Source organism: Myzus persicae, unplaced genomic scaffold (assembly GCF_001856785.1).
Source record: "Myzus persicae strain clone G006 unplaced genomic scaffold, MPER_G0061.0, whole genome shotgun sequence".
NCBI classification, from domain to species: Eukaryota; Metazoa; Arthropoda; class Insecta; order Hemiptera; family Aphididae; genus Myzus; species Myzus persicae.
Genome location: NW_019104098.1, coordinates 123,439 through 150,287, shown reverse-complemented (window position 1 = coordinate 150,287; position 26,849 = coordinate 123,439). Strand labels below are relative to the sequence as shown.

The 26,849-nt window shown below is 29.0% G+C and overlaps 3 protein-coding genes across 5 annotated transcripts; all 3 read left to right on the top strand.

Annotated features, from left to right (window-relative positions):
- Positions 1-2,360: 2,360 nt before the first annotated feature.
- LOC111038718 (ATP-dependent RNA helicase p62-like) lies at positions 2,361-7,460 on the top strand. 3 transcript variants are annotated; one of them, XM_022321943.1, is made up of 12 exons: positions 2,361-2,507; positions 2,603-2,696; positions 4,190-4,405; positions 4,470-4,604; positions 4,673-4,784; positions 4,862-5,050; positions 5,618-5,797; positions 5,866-6,149; positions 6,644-6,705; positions 6,762-6,821; positions 6,890-7,111; positions 7,178-7,422. In XM_022321943.1, coding segments are annotated over exons 2-12 (1,551 nt in total). In that variant the 5' UTR covers positions 2,361-2,507; positions 2,603-2,694; the 3' UTR covers positions 7,267-7,422. The 3 variants fall into 3 exon arrangements, with proteins under 3 accessions (XP_022177635.1, XP_022177634.1, XP_022177633.1); XM_022321942.1 differs by having other exon boundaries at positions 2,579-2,696; positions 7,178-7,266; XM_022321941.1 differs by lacking the exon at positions 2,361-2,507 and having other exon boundaries at positions 2,590-2,696; positions 7,178-7,460.
- A 2,984-nt stretch (positions 7,461-10,444) lies between these two features.
- Positions 10,445-17,565, top strand: LOC111038717 (SNF-related serine/threonine-protein kinase). Its single transcript, XM_022321940.1, has 8 exons — positions 10,445-11,114; positions 12,710-12,999; positions 13,083-13,192; positions 14,445-14,793; positions 14,883-14,987; positions 15,052-15,172; positions 15,238-15,975; positions 16,040-17,565. The coding sequence occupies exons 1-8, from the start codon at positions 10,890-10,892 to the stop codon at positions 16,286-16,288; spliced, it is 2,187 nt and encodes a 728-aa protein (XP_022177632.1). The 5' UTR covers positions 10,445-10,889; the 3' UTR covers positions 16,289-17,565.
- A 615-nt stretch (positions 17,566-18,180) lies between these two features.
- LOC111038710 lies at positions 18,181-26,534 on the top strand. The gene is made up of 12 exons (XM_022321929.1): positions 18,181-18,426; positions 18,486-18,598; positions 18,667-18,874; positions 18,934-19,080; positions 19,235-19,425; positions 20,158-20,379; positions 22,324-22,411; positions 23,473-23,594; positions 23,671-23,881; positions 25,789-25,938; positions 26,014-26,204; positions 26,263-26,534. Exons 1-12 carry the CDS (start codon positions 18,327-18,329, stop codon positions 26,482-26,484), a joined length of 1,965 nt encoding a protein of 654 aa, XP_022177621.1. The 5' UTR covers positions 18,181-18,326; the 3' UTR covers positions 26,485-26,534.
- Positions 26,535-26,849: the final 315 nt, after the last annotated feature.

Here is a 26,849-nt window from a genome sequence, read left to right as displayed (position 1 = left end):
AAAATATCGACCCATTTATATTATAGTCAAATAAAAATACTCCTAAATCTATCATATATTATACTATTATACGGAGTGATTTTTAAAGCATGATCAACCTATTTTTATGCTTAAATTATGCATGTATTGAAATTAAGATTTTTGGAATTTTTAAATACACTTACAGACCATTTTTTGAGTCATTAAATTTTTTTTTACCGCTTAAGGTCGATCCTGTGACAGTATAAATTTTAGTTTTTCACAAATAACAATTTATTTTTTTCATCATTAAGCAGATATATTTTTTGAGAATTTTGATGTATTTAAAATTTAAATCAAAATTCATGCTAGTAGTTGTTGAGTTATGTAAATTTGTGTTTTGAGGATAATATGTCTATGGCAATGGGTTAATTAGATAAGAGGATGAGACGATTTGAAAAAGTTAGTAGTTACTAATGATTTATTAATATGAATAATTTGCAAAAATGATAGAAGTATAATAAATAGGTATTAGAATTAGGTACTACATCTAACATAACATACAATTTTTATTTTTACCAAACTATTTTTATTGATTATTATTTTTAATATAGACATTTTAGAAACTCAGAATTCAGAACTATTATTGTATCTCTTAAAAAAGAGAATTAGCGTTGTATATATACAAAGGGTGTGTGTTTTTGAGATAATATATAATATAATTGCTGTTGCCTATTCACAAGACCTTAAATAAACGAATAATCAATATCTGATCATCCAAATGTATAAAGGAGCTATATAGTCTATACCTACTACGAACTCAGATAGGTAATAGTAATAGATAATCTTCTAATTTCATGCCGTTCGTGGTATTTACTGAAAAGCACGCAGCTGCAGTGATCTCAAAGATGTGGCCTTTAGGAACTCTTTCAGTTTCGCCCGCAATTAACAATTATTTTTTAACAATTTTGAAAAAAAAAAACAATAAAGTGGGAAAGTGGGTAATGCTCTATTTAGTGGAGTCTATTGTATATTACAGACATGGCGTGAACCTATGACACGCGTGACAGAGTGACCCGCGCACACTATTTTAGTGACACACACGAATGTGTAAAAGTTTGATACTATTAAAGTTTAAAAAAAAAAAATTGAAGTTTTATCGAACTAGTTGACACCCAGGGAAAACCAAATCCAATCAAAATTTTTATTTGACACGCTGGAACAAAAAGGTTCACCATCCCTAATATAGTAGGTCTCTAGAGCCCGCCGGAGGAGTGTAATATGAATATTTAAGTTTAAATTCAATTATATAACATCATGGTATACGAAAAATGATTCTGAGAAGAGGCCGAAAATGGTCTGTCACTTATCAGACTATATAGTATAGACTCTACAGCTTCTAACTAGTATGTAGGTTAAATAAATTTTTGCCGAAAAAATTGCACTTGAAAATAATATCATTGTGGGTGTAAAATATAAATATATAATAGTATACTTTAAAAGTTAAGCACACGAAGAATATTTTTAAATTATAGCAAAATAACTATAATCGTTATTCTTTGATTAAATATTTAACTATGTCAAAATATGAACTTTTTTCTAAAAACAAAAAAAAATTGTAAAGTTGAATTTTAAAGAGTTTATTCATATTTTAGGAAATAATAGAATAATTTATTTTGTGGTATTGCAATCCCCCCCAAACACCATCTAGATGCGCTTATGATTATACAATCCATATTTTATTTTAAAAGGCAATTTATAATATACGATCAAAGCCAACTCATATGAATTATAAGAAAAAACAAATTCTGGGTATAAGTAACTTTTCAGAAACACCCGGTAGATTCCGACCATAGAGAACTCTAGGACTCCGACTCCCTACACTGTATATACTATTATACTATTATACTATTAGTCGTTAGAGTTGATATTGTTCTAGGGACAATAACCATAGAATATAATAATAACTTTCATCGTTTCAAGTATTTATTCCCCTTGAAAAGTTAAAAAAAGTGAGATTGGCCATGCAGCATGAACACGTTGATTCTTACTTTCTTATTGACGAAAGAATCAAATAACGATATATATCTAACCGCCCACTATGTATATAAAATATATCATTATATATATATATATATGTTTTAAGTACAATTTATACCCCACGGACGTGTCAACTGTTAAGTGTATAATACAGTGAGTAAGAACTAAGAATGTACAATATATCCGTGATTTTTATTTTTTACATAGATTGGTTAGGAAGGAACGTGTCTGAAAGTTTTGGTTGGCTGTACCGTTTGAGTGTGGTACTACTGTAGTTTTGCGCACGCGCAGGACACGATTTTACACGGAAATACGTCATCGATCGACCGTCCAAGCCGTAGGGGTGGAGTGGGACATCGGGTCGACGATTGAATTTCGTTCTTTCTTTCGTTAACAGGCGTCGACGAAACACTATATCTGCCGTCGAACGAATTTTATTGTCTCTTTCCAACCTTTAGTCTCAACGACATTCCAACGTCGTCATATTATACCACGTTTTATAATATATTGTAAGTATTGAACGTGTCGATTCCTGAACGTTCACTTTAGTTAAATTAATATCCGTTTACATTTAATTTAGTTTAATTTATAATGTTTGCTCAAGGCTTGAGAGTCGTCAGGTCCGCCATATTGAATCCATTACACGTCAAATCTTTATCAAATCGTCAACAGTTGCTTACCGAAAAAATAACAATAATGTGAGTACATTTTTTAACTATTAATTTGGATCGTGCTGCGTGGTTTAATGGTTTTCACGGGACGAAGAACTAAATTTTATTGTTGTATGTAGTGTGCGCAGTGTTGATAGGTGGTGTGGAAACAATGTGGTCGCTGGTAGGGTTCAGAGGTTAGTCCTACTGGCGTTTTGTTTATGTTTTTGGCATTACCTTACGAATAAACACTTGGTTCATTAAAGTCAACGTCGATGTAGTTGTTAGGGCAATCTGTAAATTTGGCCTTGAAACAAGGTGGAATTGCGTTAGGTTAGGACTGTTCTAACCTCAATTATTTTGAAAAAGATGAAACTACTTGCAGTTGGGTTTACGTTTAAATTCCCTTATTCTTTCTCGAATACTTTTTTGTTTATAACTATGATCAATTTATTTAAGCGTTTCATTTTTGACATGGAGTTGTAATGTACCTATTGTAATTTAATCAATACTGCACGCTTTCCACGACAAGTGTTACATTGAACTTATTGTGCTGCCCTCTGGTGTTGGGCGCATTGACCGTAAATTTACTCAAACTAAATCAATATCCCCATAGGTAGGTTATCTTGTACACTTGTACAAATTAAAAATTATATTTTTCAAAAACGACTAAAATTGTGTTTTATTGATTTCAGTGCTAACCATTTGGTGCACTTGTCTATTTTCAATATATTATAGTGTATTAACCTAAATATTGTGCTAATATCCAGAATTTTTTTTTCAATTTTTTTAATTAATTAAAAAAAAAATTTTTTTTATGTGAATTTTTAATTGTTAATTTTAGTACACCAAAGTAAAATTAAAGTTAAAATTTTTTTTTTGCGCAATATTGGAACTTAAATTTGAACAATTATAATAGTATCGAATTATTGTTGTACGTAGCAATCTTGTGTGACACCGGTATCAATACAACGTGTCATAATTATAACATAAGGCTCCCATATAAATGCTCTCTAGTTGTTGTCGTGCAGTGCCCTTTAGATTAACTCTAAATTATCCTTATGCATTTGAAATTAGTATCTGCCATTCATTACTGTATTGACTTCTGTTAAATCACAATAGCCATCTGCATGTGCTTATGTGGAATCGATGCCTGCATTAAACATATAAATTCAATATCAATTCTAATATAAAATAGTTTAGTTAGCTTTGTTAATTTGTATGCTACAGAAAATTACTACAAATTTTAAAACTTGCATAATGACCTCTAGGTCATTGAATTCCAAACTATTAATAAACAAATAAAAAATACATAAAGTATTCCCCGAATTGCTAATTTTAGAGATTCCTAAATTTTTATAGTAACTAATATATTTAAAAAATCAGGTACATCTAGGTATTAGTGTAAATAATAATTTAGCACTGAAGAAATGGTTACTTCAAATTATTATAGTTTAAATATCTATTGTGCCAATGACTACTTATCATTTAATAATGCTTTTTTTGTATTAAATTGTAATTTTATGTATTTTATATTTTAGGTCTTACGCAAGAAATGGTACAGGTGGTGGAAGAAGTAATGGCTCTTACGGAGGTCAACGATCATCATATGGTGGTGGCGGAGGTGGTGGTCGTGGTGGAATGGGTGGTGCCAAGAAAAACCCTGGTGCCAATCTACAAGCACCCAACTGGGACCGTGTCCAACTAAGACCATTTAAAAAAGAGTTTTACGTTCCTCATCCAACTATTGAAAGAAGGTTAGACAATGATACAATTTTTAATTTTTTAATTGGTACTTGATACATTTTTATTTTGATTTAGATCTTATGAAGAAGTGGATAAATATAGAACTGGAAAGGATATTACTGTGATGAGCTCAGACAGGAGCCCTGTTCCTTACCCAATTCAACATTTTAAAGAAGCAAATTTTCCCGACTACGTTATGACAGTTATACGGTGAGATTGTTTTTCTCTTATCCTGTCTTTTTGATAATTATTGTTTAAACATTTTTTTATGATTACAGCAATGAAGGTTTTACTGAACCTACCCCTATTCAAGCACAAGGTTGGCCTATTGCGATGAGTGGCAAAAATATGGTTGGAGTAGCCCAAACTGGTTCTGGAAAAACTTTAGGCGTAAGATTTCTTTTGTTTTTATATATATATTAATTAAAGTTGAATATAATATCTTTATAATTCAATCATATGTTTAGTATACATTGCCTGCTGTTGTACATATAAATAATCAAGAGCCATTGAAAAAAGGAGATGGCCCAATTGCTTTAGTTTTGGCTCCAACTAGAGAGTTAGCCCAGCAAATACAAAAGGTTGCTGGATTATTCAATCAGTCCACATATTTACGTTCAACATGTATTTATGGTGGTGCTCCAAAATCACATCAGGTACAAATTACACTTGAAATGAGGTAATAAATTGATAACACTTGAATGATCAATTTATTTATACTTTCTATTTCTTGGTGTACTAATAATTGGTTGTTCTGTTTTTGTTCTTTGCAGGCCGCCATTTTGAAATTCGGTTTTGCAGAAACGGTTTTTTTATTACATAATGAAATAATAACGTAACCTTAATAACGCACAGTGTTTTTGGACCATGACTAATAATTATTATATATAAGTCGTGTTCATGCATTTGGAGGCGCTGCAAACCGAATTTAACAATTAATGTATTAATTGGCGGCCATTTATTTTTCGGTTCAAGTAACCGATACATTTTCTTCCTATGAACTCTCATCCCAGATTCATTTCCTTAGACATCGGAAACTAAAATCATCAGCATGTTACTTCTCGCAGCACTGAAACAATTGTAAGTTAAAGCTCATCAGTTTTGAACGAAGAGTTTTCAGTGCCCAGCGATGAATGCATTATGAAACTTAAAATCCTTACATATTCAACAATTAAATTACATTTTGTTTGTTGCCTATTCTAAAATGTTGATTAAATTCATAGGCTAGAGATTTAATGAATGGTGTTGAGATTGTTATTGCTACACCAGGTCGTCTATTAGATTTCTTAGAATCTCGTGCAACCAATTTGCAACGTTGTACCTACTTAGTATTGGACGAAGCTGACCGTATGCTTGATATGGGTTTTGAACCTCAAATTAGAAAAATCATTCAACAAATTAGAGTAAGTTTTTGTTTTATTTTGTATTTTGTTTGCAAACATCTTGTATTTATTTTATTTATTTTTTATAGCCTGACAGACAAGTTTTGATGTGGTCAGCCACATGGCCAAAAGAAGTTCAAAAGCTGGCCAATGATTTCTTAAGTGATTACATTCAATTGAATGTTGGATCTTTGACATTGTCTGCTAACCACAATATTTTACAAAATGTGGATGTGTGTCAAGAACATGAAAAAGAAGACAAATTAATGGATTTGTTGCAAGACATTGCCAATATGGAAGAAAATAAAACTATTATTTTTGCTGAAACCAAGCGTAAGGTGGATACAATCACACGGAAAATTACTAATATGGGGTAAGTCTTCAACTAATTTTTGTGCTATTTATACACTATACTTCATAATGGGGCTAATTTATATGATGATTATTTTAAATAAAACATACAATGTGTTGTTTGATTTGTCCTCTAAGAAGATCTGAATTTTTGGCCGTTATTGTGATTTTTAGTTATTTATTTTAAAATATAGATACTTATTACTTACTTACATTTTTCTATAACATGATGATTTTATTTAATAAGCATTCTCTGTGTTGTTTACTTTGTCCTCTAAGAAGATCTGAGTTAAGTTATTTTGATAGGTACTAAACTTAAGTAACTTCTATGATATTAGTTAACATTTTCTATAAGATACTACATGATGATTCTATTTACCAAAGCATACTTTGTGTTGTTTTTTGTCCTCTAAGAAGATCTGATAAAATAATGAAATTATGCTAAATTAAGTTGTTTGTAGTGTGTTTTTTTTTTTGGTTATGATCCTTATTTTAATACTTTATTTTTAATTATAGGGCAAGAGCTGTTGGAATTCATGGAGACAAATCACAATCTGAGCGCGACCATGTATTAAAACGTATGTTCTGACAAAAATATTTATTGAATTTAAATTAATGTAAAATACATTTTTAGAGTTCAGAAACGGAAGAGCTAATATTTTGGTTGCTACGGATGTTGCTGCCAGAGGTTTAGGTAATTATTTTGCTCAATTAATTAATATTTGGCCATATTCATCATATTTAAACTTAATTTGTTTTCAGATGTCGATGATGTCAAATTTGTGATTAATTTTGATTACCCCAACAACTCTGAAGATTATATTCACAGAATAGGCAGAACTGGACGGTCATCACAAAAGGGTACCTCATATGCATTCTTTACCCATTCCAACAGCAAGCAAGCAAAAGACCTTGTGGCTGTCCTCACTGAAGCCAATCAACGCATTGATCCCAAATTAGCTGCCATGGCTGCACGTTCTTTCCGTAAGTTACTCTGATCACTTAGGTTTTTTTGATAAGTTCAACACTAATGTTTTAACATTGTTACAGCGAGTGGTGGTAATAAATGGTATGGCGGCGGTGGCGGTGGTGGAAACAGATCTTGGGGTGGTGGAAGACCAGCCCACAGAAAATTTTAAGTGTTAACAGTATTCAGTGTGTATTTAAATGATCAATTTATCAAACTTGACTTCTGGTTGGAAACGATTCTGTTTGATTTGTGTTGTAATGTATGATTGTTCATTCCTCCTTATTCCATCCGAACAATTTCATAAATTGTATTTTAAGAGATTTGACGTTGGAATTAACTAAGATTAAATGAGTTTTCTATTCATTCTTTTTTTTTTTTACATCCCTATAGCTAAGAAACTTAAGTTTTTTGGTGTTTCTGTAGTTATAGAAATAATATTATATTTCTAACGTGTGAAAGTAAATAATTTATAGAGATTAAGTTAATTACTTATAATTAGGTTTCTTACTTTTTTAAATTACAATTCTTTAAGATTAGTAATATATACAACTTTTTAATGAACCTATCAATTGTAATTTACATGAGTAATAGCTTAGTGCTTTCACCAATATTATTCATATTTATAATTTTAACTGTTTGTATTGATCTTTCATTGTGAGTGGAATTTTCAATAATAATAATAGTCTGTATGTATGTATCTACTAGTTTCTGACTTAAATGATATTAACCTGCACAGTATTCTGTTAAATGATTTACATTTATTAAATTTATTGTCTCTTCCGAAACAATATTCTGCTGTAAGATTACTAAATACATTTTTGTTTATGTATGGTGAATATATTTTAATAAAATATATCTATTTCAATCATTTATATAAGGTTATTTTATTCTACCATGGGTGTTAAAAAGAGTTGATCTTCATGTAGTTGTGGTTGAGTATAGTAAGGCGCATTGTGAGCACTTGTGTTCTGACGCACAGTGTACTCCGTGTAGTTATACATGTTAAGAATTTTTTAGGATAGCCGACTGCAGGATAATATTAAAGTTGGCAGCCATATGCCAATTTAGACAAAATTGCATGGTTGATATGTATGTAACATAAATATGTATCGACATTTTATCAATTGAGCAATTTTGTAAACATTGGCCTGTTGACATGTGTAGTATGTACCCTCGACTTCAACATTCCTGTGGGAATGGAATATGCAGTCTAATTATTTTATATAAATAATTGGACATAACAGTGTTGTCAATGGTGATCCAGTGGAGGCCAATAAGTGTACCTGTAATGACTTGACTCATATTAAGTAGGTCTAACTATATTTGACATAGACGTGGCCTATCCATGGATACTCTTATGTTAGTTCCTGGAACACTGCTAATTAATCAATAGTGGTAGCAGCGGTGGATACAAGGGGGGGGGGGGTAATTGGGTAAACACCCCCCTTTGGCTTATTCTATTCAAATTGATTACGTTATGACAATGATAAATACTAGTTCTAACGATAATAACGCACACACTACGAAGAATGGTGATATTAAAAGTATGTTATTAACTAAGAATAGTATCTATTAGAAACGTATTAGTGACCCCCTTCATTAATTTCTGGATCTCCCCTGGACGGTGGTAGCCACCATCTATTGGTTTGAGAGGTTTTCTTGAAATATGACGAGACACGATTACGTCTATAAGTTGAAATAGTCCATGTTATGTCAAGAAAAAATGTGGAACGTTCTAGATGTATAATAAATTTTATTCTTGTGTCAACTGCTATTTGTGTTCTAAACAGTGATATTATTAGGCATCTGGTATGGGCCATGGTCGCACTGCCCGACAGGTGCGCATATAAACGCTACAGATGAACAGTATGCAACAGTCACGATATGATCATGCAAATTTCACTGAATGTCTGTGTTAGTATTTCTATACATAATAACATTTTAAAAATATGAGTCGTAGTGAATTATTTATAGGCAAATGAAATATTCGATTATTCGTTTTTTTAAAGCTTATGTCACTAAAAAAATTGATCCAATACAAGGTTCCTTGTAAGTTGTTGGTAGTAGAAATTAAAAAAAAAATTATGATAAATGCATAATAAGTTTTTATGCGCGTTTGAATCAAGGATTTATACATAATCACTAAAATCAGCAAATTGTTTAAGTCAGAAGTTCATAAAAAATTGTAATATATATATCTTAGATTTTAAAATTCAATACAAGATTCCCTAAAGTTGGTCTACCTTTATCAAAAATATAAAAATAACTATTTAGAAAAAATGTTAAACGTTTGTCGTTTATTTATACAAGCAATTTCTGAGCACCATAATATTTCTAAATTGTTCGTATGTTTTTGAGTTAAAAATTAAAAATATATAAAACAACTTTTATAGCTTAACCCTTTCAGGACCGTCTGTCTACGAAAGGTTAAGATTGATGAACTAATACAAGGTTGTACTAACTTGGTTAATTCTGTAATCAAATAAAATTTAAACACGGTTTTTTTTATAGTTATGTTAAGTTTAAATTTAAAAAAAAATACATATTAAACCAAGTTATTTTATTATAATTTATAAAACTAGTATTTAATGGTAGTTGCAATTTCTTAAGTATGTTATTATATACAAATATGATAATAATATACAAATAATATTTATCCAGCTTACCAGTTACCGGCTATGTACCGTATTAATAATAACAGTGTGAATATAATACAAAATATTTAAATATCCTAGGCTGATAAACCGTCTCCTTTCAGAATCGTTTTCCGTATACATTGATATTATATTATCATTGAATTAAAATTTAATGCAATCCATTATACAGTGATCCACTAGGCCTCTCATTTGTAACCTACTTTACAATAAAATGACATCAGCTTTTTTTTTCCTATAGGACTTTAGTTCATAAATCATAAGATGTCCTATCACAGATATATTAATTATTAACTAATAATAAATAAACTTATAACTATTAACTAATATACCATAGCTGCCAACAGACCAATTTTTTTTTGTGTTGAGTGCTCGGCTTTAGAACCATAATATGTATAATTTTTTTTATTGGTTCATTCATCACAAATTTGAAATTTGGCACGGATTGCAAACTCTTAGTATTTTCAATTACTATATAGGTATTTTGCTTAATTTGACGACCCATTCGGGCCATTTCACAGATTAACTCTTAGATCACATAATATGATATATCAATTTAGGTATAATATATCTGTATTATGTGATCTAAGGATTAATTATATGATAACGTTACTTTATGATAAGAAGCGCTTGTCTGTTTTGTGGGTGGCCGTGAGAGCGCGTGTGTGATGGTCCTAATTTCTTATCAGTATCCATTTTCATAAAAATCTACATGGACGGTGGCGGCGGTCTAGCGAGCGCCGAGGCCGAGCACTAGCCACTAGCTGCTGGCGCCTAGCAGTGACTAAATGGTGTGTAGTATTAATTTGTTCTAATATTTGTTGTTTAAACTTTTGTAGTAGTAATAAATAATAATAATACCGTCGTAGTCGTAACTGTGCGTTTTGTCTTGTGATTATTATTTGTTGATAAACAAAAACTTATCGATACCGAAAACATCGGCGTGAAACCGACGTAAAGAACGTCTTCTAACGTGAGGGAGGTCCCATGCTAGAAGGGTTGTTCACGAGACGACGATGGATATCCTAACCAATCACGATCGTGTCCGTCCGAAACTCTGAGAGGCCGCTCTTCAGGGTAGGTCGGTGGTTGTGGTCGTCGTCGGGGTGTGTCTGCGAATCGCGGCATCGCGCAGACGATGCAACACAGTAGCGGCGTGATCGGCAAACCGGACACGGTCAGACCGGCCAAGCATAATGGTGGCAACATCGCTGGTATGTATGACTTGGAGCAGACGCTCGGTAAAGGTCACTTTGCTGTCGTTAAGATGGCTAGGCATGTGTTCACTGGTGAACAGGTAGCTGTCAAGGTGATCGACAAGAACAAGCTGGAAGAAGTCTCTCGTAATCATCTGTACCAAGAGGTTAGTGCCATTGGGTTGTTTACTCGTATTATTGTTGGAGTTATGTACTAGTACGTATGTATAGTTCTAATAGGGTGTCTCGTCAAGATATTTCTATTGATGTTGTTACCGACTAATGTCTGTAGAATGCTACTATTTTACCTTGACAGGACAACAAACTGTTGCTGTATGTTCGGACTCACCACTTCTATGATCAACATAATATAATATAGTATGGATACCCCTTTATATTTTTCTGCTTGATCCAATTTTGTATTTTCTGTTATTCTATCTTTCTCTCGATATTCTTCTTGGTAATTTTTATTTTTTAAACAGTTGTAGAACTAGCTATTATTGTAACTATTCTGCTGTTAATCAGAAAATATTATAATTTTATATACTTATGTTGTAGAAATACTGTCTACTTTAATTTTCCAATGATGTTTAGGGCAAATGTATCTTTAGTTAATAGTATTTAATTATTTAAAATTTTATGTGGGTATAAATTATCACGAGCAATTGATAATTTTATCATTTTAGTATTATTTTATATACAACATATATATTATTTATGTAAGGTAATTTTATTACTTATTGATTTCAGAGATAAGTGATTTCTATCATTTTTATTCTTTATTGTGTGGATAGGTATTGTAATTTATTTTTTATTGATAATGAATTACAAAATTACCAGTTATAGGTATCCATTGAGTAACAAATTAATATTCTTTTGCAATTATAATTGGTATTGATTGTCTTAGCTTTAGATATATAATCAACAAGTTTTTAACAAGTGTGTAGTTAATAATTATAATAATTTATGCAGATACTAGATAAGTAAAAAAAAAATTATTTAAGTGGTGAATATTGTTACCAAATGCTTTAGATACGATTGTTTTAATCTTGTTACAACTGCTATCTTTATTACATAAGCAGGTACTTTTAATTTTTAAGAAGTATAAAGCAAATAATAAATAGTAATTGAATTATTAATGAATATATTTATAAATAGTATATTTTTTAATCGATCAGAGTAGTTTCTTTTTATTAGTATCAACTATTTAAGTCACTAAATTCAAAAGTTCAATTATGTTGAATTTAATGGCATAAAGTAGTAGACCAAAAGTAGTATTTTATATGCTCATACCAATTTAATATTGCTTATAATAATTATTTATTTCATTCATTTTATATAAATGTTTTAACTACTTATAGGTAATTAATTTAATAGTGTATATTTCAAAATTAAATGTAATATTCTCATGCATTATAATATTTGATAAGTACATTATGATAATGACAGTTAAAATATAATTTTTAGTTAATTAATAGTTTTTGTTTTTTTTTTAAATTAACATATTTTTAATTTTAATGAATGTTCACAAAATGTCAAAATGTATATTTTATTGGAATAATTTATAAATTACCTATTAAAAATAATGATTAAACTAATGCATACTATAACTCATACATACTACCTACTACATTAAATATTTTCCAATTAAGTAATGATAGAAAATAAATTGACAATAATAGGTTGATGACATAGTTTGTTTATTTATAATTATTTTTGGTTAACATTATGGATAAAAGTATTAAGATCTATTTTTTAACAGGTTCGATGTATGAAACTAGTGCAACATCCTAATGTTGTGAGATTATATGAAGTGATTGATACACACAGTAAATTATATCTCATACTTGAGTTAGCTGACGGTGGAGATTTATATGATTACATTATGCGACACGAAGGCGGATTGTCTGAGCAATTGGCTTGTGAATATTTTGCACAGATTGTACGAGCAATATCATACTGTCACAAACTGCATGTTGTCCATAGAGATTTAAAACCTGAAAATGTGGTATTTTTTGAAAAACAAGGAATTGTTAAACTTACAGACTTTGGGTAAGTTATGTTGTTTGTTTTATAACCACAGCATATTGTTTATTGTTTAAATATTTGGAAATTAACAGAAATATTCCTTATAGTTTTAGCAATACGTTTTGTCCGGGTCAAAAATTAGAAACGTCGTGTGGTTCTTTGGCTTATTCAGCTCCTGAAATTTTGATTGGGAATTCATATAATGCTACTGCTGTTGGTGAGAACAATGCTTGATTTTTTTTACCTATTCATTTTATATTTTATTATGATTTCTTGGATTTGAAGTTCAACAGAACAGAAGAATTTCACGATTTTACTTTTAAATGTTAGGGATTTAAGTGTCACTAATGGGTGATTGCAACAAAAATGTATTCTCCACTCGTCACATTGTATATTGGCTATGCAGTATGTATATAATATACACTATAGATCAGTGGTCGCCAAACTTTTGAACCTTGCAGACCACTAAAACCATATTCTAAATTCTACGTATAGATTTTTACCTAAAAACCATTCCACTAGTGATATATTTTACATCAAATTAATTAAAAAAAATACATACATAAAATAATAAAGAAAGTTTTATTTTTATTTATTTTCTTAATATTTTTATGCATACATTTTGATTGCATGGCATTAACTTTGATTTAATTGAATCTATGTACAATTAAAGCATTATTAATGTCTAAAATATCTAAATATTTGATTTATTATTAATTAACAGCGAATGATTTTATTTTTACTTTTACTATCATAAATATGAAATATTTTTATACTAGATTATTTTATTCATTTTATAATGACCCAGATTTGAAAGATATTTAGAAATCGATAATCATGTACTCTGTTATTTGTTCTATCAAATATACAAATTTTGGATATTATAGTTAATTAGCTATCATTATGATGTTCAATTAAAAATATAATTATATAACTTGAGTGCAGATTTGTATGCACTCAAAATTATCAAAACATGACTTAATATGCAGTTATAATCGTGAAAATATGCTACAAATATCTAAAAAAAATATTTTTAACTGGGAAAAATACTAGAAAAATGCTCAATTTTAATTTAATAATAATTATTATTAGCTTTTAAATTGATGAAGTGTTACAATTATTTAAAATAAATTAAACAACTTATAATTAGGTATCTACTTAGTGAACTTATTCTTTCAATTAATATTTAGTACCTTCAAAATTTCTTTTTGGATTTTCTACTTGACAAAAGATTATTATAAGTTTTTTTTTTTTTAATTTTTGCTGTAATATGTAATAACTATTGAATATGCAGTAATATGCTAAAAAATTGCCATTAGTTTCGGACTATTATGTTTTATAAAAATTACTGACAACAATTTGAAAATTTGAAAATTTAAAAATATTTAACAACATAAAAATCCATGGATAATTTATCGATAAGATTATAATTATTATTAATATTTTGTTTATAATATATTGTATTGTAGATATCTGGTCGTTGGGTGTAATTTTGTATATGTTGGTATGTGGTGAAGCACCATTTCATTCAGCTAATGACAGTGAAACTTTGACAATGATTATGGACTGTAAGTACAAAGTGTCCAGTCATGTGTCTGAAGAATGTAAAACACTCATTGGTCGCATGCTAGTGCGAAATCCCGAGAAACGAGCAAATCTTGACGAGATCGCTGCAGATGTTTGGTTAAAAGATGTCAAAGTGATAAATGACGATGAGAGTCCGTTGGTGTCCAAACAATTAATTAACGATGATGACCATGCATTAATTGTTCAAAAAATGATAAGTGGAAAAATTGCAACAAAAGAACAAATTGTGGAGTAAGCTAGCAACTCATAATTCTCCTTTAATCTTTATATCCAAATATATTATATATAATTTTAAATTAATATTTTTATTATTATTTTAGGGCCTTAGATAAAAACGAGTATAATCATATAACGGCTACTTATTATTTACTCGCAGAAAGAAAATTGAAGTCGGCAACACCAAAAAAATCTCAAACTATTAAAAAGTAGATGTGTTATATTTAATTAATACTTTTCTCCTTTGTTTTTAATATTTTTTTATTTTTCCAGTGATATGAATGTTTCTCAGTTAAATGTAGTTGATAATTCTAACCAAAATAATGCTCCGGTGGTAGTCAATGTTGCGCCTAAATCTGCTACATTAGCATCGTTGCATTCTGATCGTCCTAAAGTAATGAGACAAATTCATCATCTCTTTATTAAGTATTTTTAATTGTTTCATTGTTTATTTTACAGAGAACACGAAAGTGTAGTGTTGTAGTTGAAGAAGAAGATGAAAAGGAAGACGAAGAAGAGGATGATGATAATAGTTCATTAAATCGAAGAGGCTCTCGGTCAGAAGGAAAATTGAATACAATAGCTTCTGAACTAAGAACAAAAAAACTTTTGATCACTGAAATTCATGAAACAAATCCAACATCTGGTTCTGTTGTGTCTAACAAAATCCCACCACCTTTTGTGTCGTCTCACAGTTCACCGCAGCTACTTCTCGATGATAAGCAAAATAGAATCGGCAATTATATAACATATGAACAAAGACGAAGCAAAATGCATAAAAATCGCACAGCATCCTGTAGCAGCTCTGAAACTAGTGATGATGATACTGATGGTCGTAAAAAGCGAGGCAGTAGTAGGTCATTGGCTTCATTTAAGGGTAATGATAAGGATCCTGATAATGATGGAATGGGAAATGCTGGTGGGCAAGGAACAGAGCCATCACAAGAACATAACACTGATGATCAAAAAAGAGATGAGAATAGTGGAAATAAAACAGAACGACCAAGTGGAAGTACTGCAGGCAGACGGCGATGCATAAGTGCGAATGTCAGAAGTCGAAGGGGTAGATCAGCTGAAACTAGATTAAGAGAAAGTCAAAGTTTGAATCGTATCACTGAAGTCCAAGAGTCTGAAGTAAACACCCCCAGTTCAACCGCCAACTGCGATAGCTTTGAATTCATCAATAAAAACTGCCAGGTGAGAAAAGCCTTATTTAATAAATATTAAGACAAATTATTCATATGTATTGTATTTATTTTAGGTGGCTGTGGATAATACCGTTGCCGATAAAAACCCTGCAACCATATCAACTTTACCCCAATATAAAAAACACCAAACGCCTAAACGTATCTCTTTGTTTAGTAAGTATTTAAATTTACAAAAAAAACTGTGTACACAAATTCTGTTTAGCAAGAAGAACACCGATAATCGTTTATACAAGGCAAAATCGTGTTCAGAAATGGCTAACTCCAAAATTGCCATAAGAGAAGTGAGTGCAGACAGGTGTTGATCCCTTCTCAAGCACTGCACAACAAATGTATTATTATTTAGTCCAGGTGTATTATGTCAAACAATACTTTAATTTATTACCTTTTTATCATTGAATTTCCACAAGAATATTATTTCTAAATTTATATGGCTCTTATTAGTGATATCATATAATATGATGACACTATAACAATGATTTTTATTTAATATGACTTGCAACACAATATTCCCTAAAAACTAATCTGTTACCGAATAAATGGATTTTCTATTATAATTATTAACTTGTTTTAGTTTAGAAATATTTTTTTTTAAGAAAATTAAATTTGTTAATTTTTAACCAAAGTTAATTTTTACACGCATATATTTTTATACATGAGACTTGCTTAAATGTGCAGTACAATTATTAAGACGCACATTGAACTATTTGTTTTTTGTTTTTAAGTTTTTAGTCAATACCAAATTGTTATTATTTTTGATTGTATAATATATTGAATATATTGGTGAAAAGGAGAAACAATAAGATTTTACTAGATAATTAAAGAAATCAGACTAGTCAATTTTATCCTCAATAAAGGTCACAAAGAAATCAATTTGTTTTATATATTATTTAATTTAATTTGTTGTTTAATTATTATTATTATTATTATTATTATTTTTGACTAATGTTTAAAATTAAAATATTTAATAAATAATATCTCTATAGTTGAATGTTACATACAAGTAGACAAATAGATAATATTTAATATTTATCAATGTATTTTATTGCTATCCACAAAACACTATTACCACTGTTTATCGGTTGTGAAAACACTTAACGATGAACATAAATATTTATTTATGTTTGAGATCTTACTTATATCATGATAACCGTTCTGTTAGCAGAATATCATTGATACTAACAACAATAAAATACTTTTTTTTTTTACCATGGGCATAAATATTAGAAAAATAGTGCCATATTTATTATATATACATTAATAATTAACAATTATACACAATATATAGATAATTTTATTATTGTTAACATAATAATTTTGTATACCAAAAACTAAAGTATGTTATTATAAACACAAAACAAAGTATAAGTGTGCAATATATTTACTATATATATTTTAGAAATTTGAATAACATTAAAGTTGACAATCGAAGGTTTTAACTTCTTTTCTGTTACGGAAATAACTAGTTCATAAGTTCATTAGAATTTTTGTTTTTAATATGATGAATATCAGTATAATATAACGGTCTGAGCAAATATTAAACTACTCTAATGGTAATAATAACCGTTTCATATTAATTATGTTTTCTTCATATTTATTAGTCGCGTTGTTTATGTTTTGTATTATTATTAAGGTAATTACTTATTTATAATATTACATTTTTTTTTCATGTATGTGAACTCATAACATTATGTTGGTTGCAAGCTATGAATATTGATTATGTTTTAACGAAATTGAACTGGTTGTGATTATTATGGAATTATAATATACTATGAATATTAAAAAACTTGTTTCTATTCAATCTAAATGTAGTTTATTTTTGTTGTACCTAAAAATCCTGTATATGTCCAACTCTTGTCACTTGTAAGTATAGTAATTTATTAAATTATAACTTATAAACATGTTCCATATTATATTCTGTAGTTCACTTTATTCCACTTTAAGGGCAATTCTCACAATGTCCTGTTAAGGGTTGGTTTATGCTAACCTACTGATAACAAATTTTATTAAGTGCAGAATTTTACCGGTTAAATGTCCCTTTACTGAAGATATAGTAAGAATCAACTTAATTGCAACAAATAATCTATTGTATCATTGATTGCTGTATCAATATTATAAATTCAATGATAGTATTAACTAGGATTAAATTAAGTATATTCCATGGCATATTCTTCTTAGTATGACTGAATTTTTTTTTATAAGCCATTTATGATTCATCACTTAATTCCAACACTAAGACAGTAATTCTAAATAGTTAAGTAAGAATTTTACATTTTCAAGTCAAATAATAGACAAGTTTATAATTTTTTTTTACCCGTTATATAAACATACAAGATTTAAAATATGATGAAAAACCCATTGACAAATTTTGTTCGACTTCAAAAATCGTTTAGATTTCTACAAACATCTTTGTTCAGTACCAATAAGGGTCATGTGCTGATTGGTAAAGTATTTCTGATAAAATCTACTCTATTATAAAAATCTTTTTAAATTAATGTATAGCTGGAGGAACTGGATTTATTGGCAAAAATTTGAGAGAATTTTTGTCGAAAGAAAATTACAAAGTCACAGTAATATCTAGAATTAAGACAGGAGAGAAACACATCATAAATTGGGTAATATTGCATTATTTCCAAATTTTAAACTGTATACTTTTTACTTATGCGCATTGTGTGTTTTGTAGGCAGATTTAATAATTAATGGCGTACCAAATAATGTAACTGCTGTGGTCAACTTAACCGGCGAGCCTATCATGGTTCCTTTCAAAGATTTTGGAAATAACTATAAAAAAAAAATTTGGACTAGTAGAGTTGGTTCTACAATGTTACTTACTGATATCATAAATTCTGCCAAATGCAAACCGAATGTGTTTATTACAATCACGAGTACTGGTACTGTGTGTGGATGTTAATAAAAAACTAAAATTATAATAATTTAAATTTACAAACAGATATATATTCATCAGATGGAGAAGTCCACACGGAAAAATTTATTCCTACAGACCAGATGGTGGACTGTAATTTCTTCAGTAGATTAGGAACAGATTGGGAGCAAGCGTCAAAGTATTTTCCCTTTCGTAAGGTATCAATTAGAACAGGTATGTATGTGTAATGTTATTATAACTTGATATATAATATGTTGCGTAACTATTAAGTATTTTATAATAATTATAATTCACAATATTATACATATTTATAGTATTATTTTAGTTTAAACCAATCAGATTTATTCACTAGTTTTATATTAATTAGGAACTGTTCTTGGTGACAATGGTGGATTTCTCAAATGCTTGAAATACCCCACTGCTATAGGTGTAGGGGCTCAGATTGGAAACGGATGTCAGCACCAGCCTTGGATACACATCTGCGACTTATTGAACCTTATACTATTTTCAATAGAAAATGATAAAATAAGTGGAATATTGAATGGGGTATCACCAAAGGTAATATTATTCATTAATTTAATGTATATAATAACTACTAACCTTTCAATTTTAAACTAAAAAAAACAAATTGCAAAAACCCTTCTAGTTCATCTGACAATTTGCAACCTATATGATTTCATAAAAACATAGCAGAGTACAGAATAATTTTAAAAGGAATCTTCCTCAACACATATTTTGTTTAAAATGTTAGATTATGGGTGCAGCAAATGAGTATTATATTTTTTTTCTGGAAGTACCTTCAGCAAAGAAAATGTTCCAACCATCTTTGAGGTAGGTCTTATGTCAGAAAATCGTACCTTTTTTTTACTGAGATGGGTCGAAAGTCAAAAACAAATTAACCAAAAACTAAAAATAAATACAAATATTTGTCAATGTTATGATTAAAAATATAATTGTTTGGTTATTCAAAAGTAAGACCGTATTTAATAAGAATCGTTCAATCTAATTCAAATATTTGTAATAAATCTTTAGTAATGATCTATAAAATGACTGGGTACAGAAAACACCTATTTACTAGATAGGTAGTAGGTTATAGAAGCACAGTACCTAAGCTAATAAGTTGTACATTTTACAAGCAATAAATAATAATTAAAAAATTAAGCATGGAGAAATTTTCAGGGTGTGTAGCTACAATACAAATTAAACAAATAGCTTTTATAAAATCATAAGTGTTGCTGAGTGCCTAGATGAACTCTGTGGGTTTAATTTAATCTATTTAACCAATTTTAGGGTTTAACAAATGGAGAATTAACTACTATTTACACACATCTATTAAAAAAGTCACCAGTGGTGTTAAATATACCAAGAATGTTATTGAAGGCAGCGTTTGGAGAAGAAAGGACAAAATTAATGTTGGAAGGAAGAAAAGTATTACCAATAAGAACTTTGAATTATGGATTTAAATATAAATATTGTGAAATCAATGATGCCTTAAAAAACATATTAGGGCAATGATAACAAATTTAATTTTTAAAAAGAACTTACCTTGTAAAATGTTAACAATTCTCATAAACAAATCAAAAAACCATTGAAGTGTACATTATTCCAAATTTTGTAGTGCAATAAAAAAAACTATTACTCTGAACGATACTTGCCTTGTTAACCACTATTCTTTAAGAACACCATCATATTAGATTTATATTGAATAACCACCATTGATGTAAGCTCAATCAGGATTTAGCCTGGATTAAGCACATTTTTGTTGAATAAATTCATGTAGTAATTCATTCAAGTACGCCATGACAGCATATTAAACACTTCAAATATTTTTCAGAAATTCTACCATTTATCGTGCTATTTGAGTTAAACCATTAAAGCTATATTATAAGTGTTTAAATGGGGCGAATCGTAGTTAGGAACTAAGAAATTATAAAAATCCGGCCCTAAAACTAATGATTAATAGATTTTACATGTATAGTTATAATATTGGTTTTTCATCACAAAATACATGCATAATATTAGCACAATCATTTGGAACGCATGGTTTACCTAAAACTTGTAAGTTTTAAGTAATTAGATACTCGAACTAGTAGTCATTTACCCACCGCTTCCGTAAACTTGGTCTAATGTACTCTAATGTTAAACCGAAGTTTATAAGATTCACCAAACGTAACATGAATACTATAATTGGAAAAATTTAGTTTGAGAGACGATTGTTTACATAATATATTGACTTAAATTGAACCCTGAACAAATCTGATTTTGATCTATTATAATTTATTTGATCATTACAAAAGAACCAAGTTTTACCAGACCACCTCATCAGATAACCTAAAAATTACATTTTTGAAATTGAGGTTCGAAAGAATTCAAATAAAAAAACAATTGGTTTATACGTTGAACAGAGTGTTTATTACTGTTTAGATGAATCAATATAAAAGTTACAATATCGTTTAATGTTTACCAAAACATGACAATATGTCCGGAGCAGGCCACGAGGTTTACTTGGACCTTGCACGCATCTTCCTCCTCTTACGCTTCAACCTACGCATACGCTTCTTACGCCACTTAGCCCTCATAGTCGGGCTAACGACAAATCTATAAACATAAACAAAAGGAGATATTAAAGAGACTATCGATATACACTTGTCAAGAACACGTGTGAAGGGTCAAGAGTAACCTACATAAAAACCGATTATCGAAAAAAATGAAGCTATTAAAAAGAAACGGGTGAAACAATTTATTGTTAAAATATAGTACGATCAAATGGATCGAACGTTGATGGAACACGAAGTTGAGAAATAATATATAATAAAACATCCAGATACTTACCAAAGACGAGAAATTCGGAGCGGAACGGAGAGTTCTGCTTGATTCAGGAACAAATTTGTTTGTGAACGATGTGACGATGACGCCGTGGAACGAGCCCGAAAAATGTCTTGCCGACAGTGCTGCCAACATGATAATCGGTGATTTGAGGTTATGTATGCATTAGCGAAACGTGGAACTGAAATAAAAATGTATCGGCCAAGGAAGAAAATTGTGAACGCCACAGGAGTCGGGCTACGTTGGCTACATTGCATTTCATGATGGTTGCTCAGACTGGTACAAATTTCCTGATTTTGATGACAACTGATAACAGCGAACCTGATGAGAAAAAAAATAAAAGGCTGAATGAATAATGATAAATACGCAGAAGTATAGAATTATATAGGACCATGATTATGGCACGAACTATGACAAAATAGATATCTTAGTTTGTGAATATGGGTAATGCCTCCTATAAATAGTGTTATTCCTCTATGATTTAATAACTTGTATTATGTATCAAGGATAGCAATAAAGAGTAATGATAATCATATTGTAATTGTGTAAAAAATAGTAAAAACGATTAAATTATTGTTTGAAGTCCAAAGTTGATTAGCAATTTTGTTTTGTCACTGATTAGTTCTATAATTTTCCTTTAAAATTGTTAATATTAATCTGATCATGATTTCGATGAGCCGAAATTATTCAATGACAAGTAAAGGGAGAGTGTTAATCGGTATGTAATTAATGTTGGTTCATCAATTCAAAATAAAAAATAAATATATATGTACTGTATTTATGTATATTGTATACTTTCATGTAGTCTGTTTATATTTTTTGCCATATATGTGCCATTTAGTAAATTATTATGTCTTGCGAGTATGTTACCTAATATTTTAAGTTGTGCATTTGTTGTCAATAAGACTGATAAATGTATGTCGATTCACAATTGTTTAATTATAATATTGAAATTGTCTGAGATAGTAAGAATCTTTACATTACTTTAATGTTCCAAATTTTACTTTTGTTGCTTAAACTGTTAAGAGTTAAATTACTTGAATATTAGTCATGATTGACCTGGTCTAATTAATTTATTTGATGAGTTACCATGATTAAAAATAATGGTAAATTATATAATTGAACACACGAAAATATTTTAAGGAATTCATATAAAATAATCTCGAGTGTCTGCCTATCATTTTTGTTATTATTTTAGAATTGTTCCAGTTGAAAATATTACTTCATATTTAACGTATTGGCAAAGTATAAGAATTGTACACATTTCCTTGCTTAGCTATCCGAACAAATTTATAAGTTGAATCAATTTTTTTACCCATATTAATTCAGTTATTAGTTTATTACTTATTATTGATGAAGAAGTCAAAACGTACAAACTTAGCAAATTTGTATTCAGTGGAATCCATTTTGTGTTGTTATTTTTAATATCACCGTAAATTTAAAGGCAAAAAATATTATCTTGGTCTCATATCGAATTTTCTTTATATATTAAATTCAAGGCAAGTTAAGAGTATGAAAAATATTATAATTTCAAAGAGCTAATAAATTGTAATAACATTTAAATATAAAAAAAAACAGCTAGGTAATACTCATAGCTGTAAATTTTCTGTAATTTTAAGACTATGTAATATCACAAATTTAATTCTGCCCAACCCATATTTACTGTATTGTAGATTTGTAAGACATACAGAGATAGTAGATACATACTGACATCACAATTGTCTTAATGGTGGTTTACTTCTTACTGATATTTTGACATTAACTTTATTTATTTTTCAGGAGGTGGAACAGGATTTGTTGGAAAGTACTTGAAACAATACCTCAAAGACCATAATTATGATGTTACTATCATATCTAGAAAAAACAATCAGTCTAATAAATCTGATTCTGTTATAAGCTGGGTAAAAACCAAATCAAATCAAAAATAATAATCTTAAGTTTTTAAATATCTATGATTAAAATTTTTTTTATTTATAGGATCAAGTAAAAAAAAATGAAATTCCACTTGATACAGTAGCTGTTATCAATGCAGCCGGCGAACCAATTCTTGAACCTACACGATTTTGGACCAGCAAGTTTAAAAAATCTGTATGGGATAGTAGAGTATTGACTAATCAATGTCTTGTGGATGCAATCAATAAAATGAATACACAAAAACCAAAATTATTTGTATCATTTTCCGGAGTAGGTGTGTTTCAATTAATTTCATAATTGTACTGACAAATTTTAATTCATATGTTTGCTGTTGATGGCATTAATCATTGTACACCAACTAAGGTTTAAATCTTAGGGGGTGTTACAATTATGAATCGCTCATATTGCTGTACCCTTCAACATTAAATATTACCCATATTTAGATTATACAGATATTATATTCACAATGCCATTATAAGAAAAAAAATTAAAGTGTTAAACATAATTTTCCATTAATAGTTAGTGGCAAATATGTTCAATATTTTGTCTGGAACAATTTGCCATAATTAGTGAGGTCACTCAGAATACTTATAATACCGAAATAAAACTGCTGTAATATAATGCTTTGCACACAATTTTTCTATTCTCATAGAGATAACTGCTCGCTTGTTGCAGAACCGACTGTGATGCTTAATGGAACTTGCATTAATTTGTACAAATTCAGAACTACTCTGTTTATAATTTCTTTGATGTCATTATTTCTGTTATTAGACATTTTTCCTCTACAAGCATTTCTAATGTTAAGCACTCAGTGTTAAAATTTATTAAGACCTGAAATCTCTATCATAGAATAGTACCATTATAAAAATCATAAAAATGTTAAAACGTTACTTATTTAATGTATGCCTCATAAGTTATAATGATCAATAAAATGTTGACTATTTTCATAATCCATATTCATAAAATGATTAATGACTTTGGCCATTTAAATATTTTCCTTTGAAAACTTAAACTTTAAATTATTAATAATTGTAGTAATTGAACGGTAAATAGTACGTCTTCAATATGTTTCAATTGATTCTGACATATCTTATTCTTCATAGTTAACTTCAGTTGTGGTCTCCAAATGGAAATGTATTAAATTAAATTTTTTGTTTTGACCTCGGCCAACTTCTGCACATGGATGTGGCTTCGTTCCGCAGTGCTAGCTTAACGTGTCTATAGGCGAGAGAAGTGTTTTTCTGTCACTGTCAAAAACTGGTCGCTTCTTAACATGATCAGAGTATAGAAACTCACTGATCGAGATGAGAAAAGTCCAATGTTTTTGAAAATCGAAATTTCATTTTTTCACAAAATTGTACAATTTTTAACTTCTGAAAATGCATTATCTGTTCTCATATTTTGTAATGACTCATTGACACTATTAACAATAATTCCAGTCTTCCCTAATGTAGCTGTTTTGGATTATAGTGTTATACTGAGTATTGAGTATGTTTATAACCTCTAACACATCTCTTAAAATAATGACTAAAATACTTTAAATTGACATTTTGTAATTTTATAATAATATTATGTAATCAAAATGCCATAAAAAAACCAAATTATAATGAATTATTAACATTAAAATTACTTCGTTAAAACTGTGGATATTGAAACTTCAACTTGGAACGTGGTGGAGGGGGGAGGGCTTAAAATGAAGTTTGGAATACTTACCCCTAAGAACCCACATAGTTGTGCCACAGATGCTAATTGATATTATAATTATATATATTTAGTTAATTATTGGTAGCTTGCTTATTATGCAAGTTTACATATTATAAAAGAATACACCATAACATGGTCGGCATTAAAATTAAACTTAGTTTTTTTGTAAGGATCACAAATAATAATTATTTATTTATTTTATAAGTACAAGCAAGTTAGACATCAATATTATTATTTTAGAATTGTTGAGAATTAAAAAAAAACCTATTTTAATACTTCACAGTAATAATTATATATAAATATGATCATAGCAAACATGTTAATTTATTATATATATGAAATATTTGTATTATTTTTCAAAATGTAATAATGATAATTTATATCATAAATTAATAAAAATGATGTTTAGTTAATTTAATTAAAATTGTTTGTTTGTTGTAACACAATCTAATGTATGTTTTTTGATTTAATTTTTAGGAATATATCCACCAAATACAGATAAGTGTAAACCATATACAGAAAACTATGATGTTAAAGAATTTGATTACTTATCAAAATTAGCAATTGGGATTGAAAAAAGTGCTATACCAAAATCAGAAGATGTACGTTCAGTAATAATAAGATTAGGTAAAAACATATAATTATTATTTTTTATTTTGTCAAAACTTTTATCAATTTTAGCTATTTATATATATTATATAGGGGTTGTACTTGGGCGACATGGTGGATTTATAAGTCAGCTTTATCCATTCTTTCGTTTTGGTTTTGGAATATGTATGGGTAATGGTTCTCAATTCTTTCCTTGGATACACATAGACGACGTCTGTCGTTTAGTGTTGTTCGCTATTGAAAACAATGAGGTTGAAGGTATTGTCAATGGAGTTGCACCTGAAGTAATGTTTAATTTTTTCCTTAACTTAAAACGTTATAGTTAATTTTATTGTTTTTCAGATAATTACCCATCATTACTTTGCCAAGAGCTTTGTTGAAGTCTTTGGTCATAGTTTTGTATTAAAAGTTCCTGGATTTATTTTCAAGTTAATATTTGGAGCGGAACGTGCAAAAATGGTTTTAGAAGGACAAGCTGTCAAACAAACCAAATTAGATGGCTTAAATTTTTTGTACAAATTGCCTGATATTAAAACAGCATTGTGTCGTGTTTCTCAGGAATAATTTGATGTATTGGCAAAGTTTACAATCATTTTGATATATTTAAAGATGAGGTATAATCATTTGTCTTATAATATTATTGCTGTTTGTAATAATAACTCAAATTTACAATCTAATTTGAACTATTTGATTTTGAATTTTCTATTAAGAAAATATGAAAACACCTATTTATGGTAAACTATTTTATAGTGTGATGGCTTCTTAACAATAATAAATACATTCAACTCCTTAAGCAGAAAAATAAATATCTATATGAAGAAAAAAAGAAAAAAATTTATTATTTACATTTTATAATTTATTTTTCAATTAAAAATAAACCAAAAATTATCAGTCATTATTAAAATAAGTAAATTGAATATTGATATTTG

Coding starts and splice junctions, on each gene's coding strand:
- LOC111038718 (XM_022321941.1), top strand. CDS start 2,590: ATGTTTGCTCAAGGCTTGAGAGTCGTCAGGTCCGCCATATTGAATCCA. Junction 4,605..4,672: donor TACGTTATGACAGTTATACG/GTGAGATTGTTT, acceptor TTATGATTACAG/CAATGAAGGTTTTACTGAAC. Junction 6,822..6,889: donor TGTTGCTGCCAGAGGTTTAG/GTAATTATTTTG, acceptor ATTTGTTTTCAG/ATGTCGATGATGTCAAATTT.
- LOC111038717 (XM_022321940.1), top strand. CDS start 10,890: ATGCAACACAGTAGCGGCGTGATCGGCAAACCGGACACGGTCAGACCG. Junction 13,000..13,082: donor GTTAAACTTACAGACTTTGG/GTAAGTTATGTT, acceptor TATTCCTTATAG/TTTTAGCAATACGTTTTGTC. Junction 15,976..16,039: donor TCATCAATAAAAACTGCCAG/GTGAGAAAAGCC, acceptor TATTTATTTTAG/GTGGCTGTGGATAATACCGT.
- LOC111038710 (XM_022321929.1), top strand. CDS start 18,327: ATGATGAAAAACCCATTGACAAATTTTGTTCGACTTCAAAAATCGTTT. Junction 18,427..18,485: donor TAAGGGTCATGTGCTGATTG/GTAAAGTATTTC, acceptor ATTAATGTATAG/CTGGAGGAACTGGATTTATT. Junction 19,426..20,157: donor TGAATGGGGTATCACCAAAG/GTAATATTATTC, acceptor AACCAATTTTAG/GGTTTAACAAATGGAGAATT.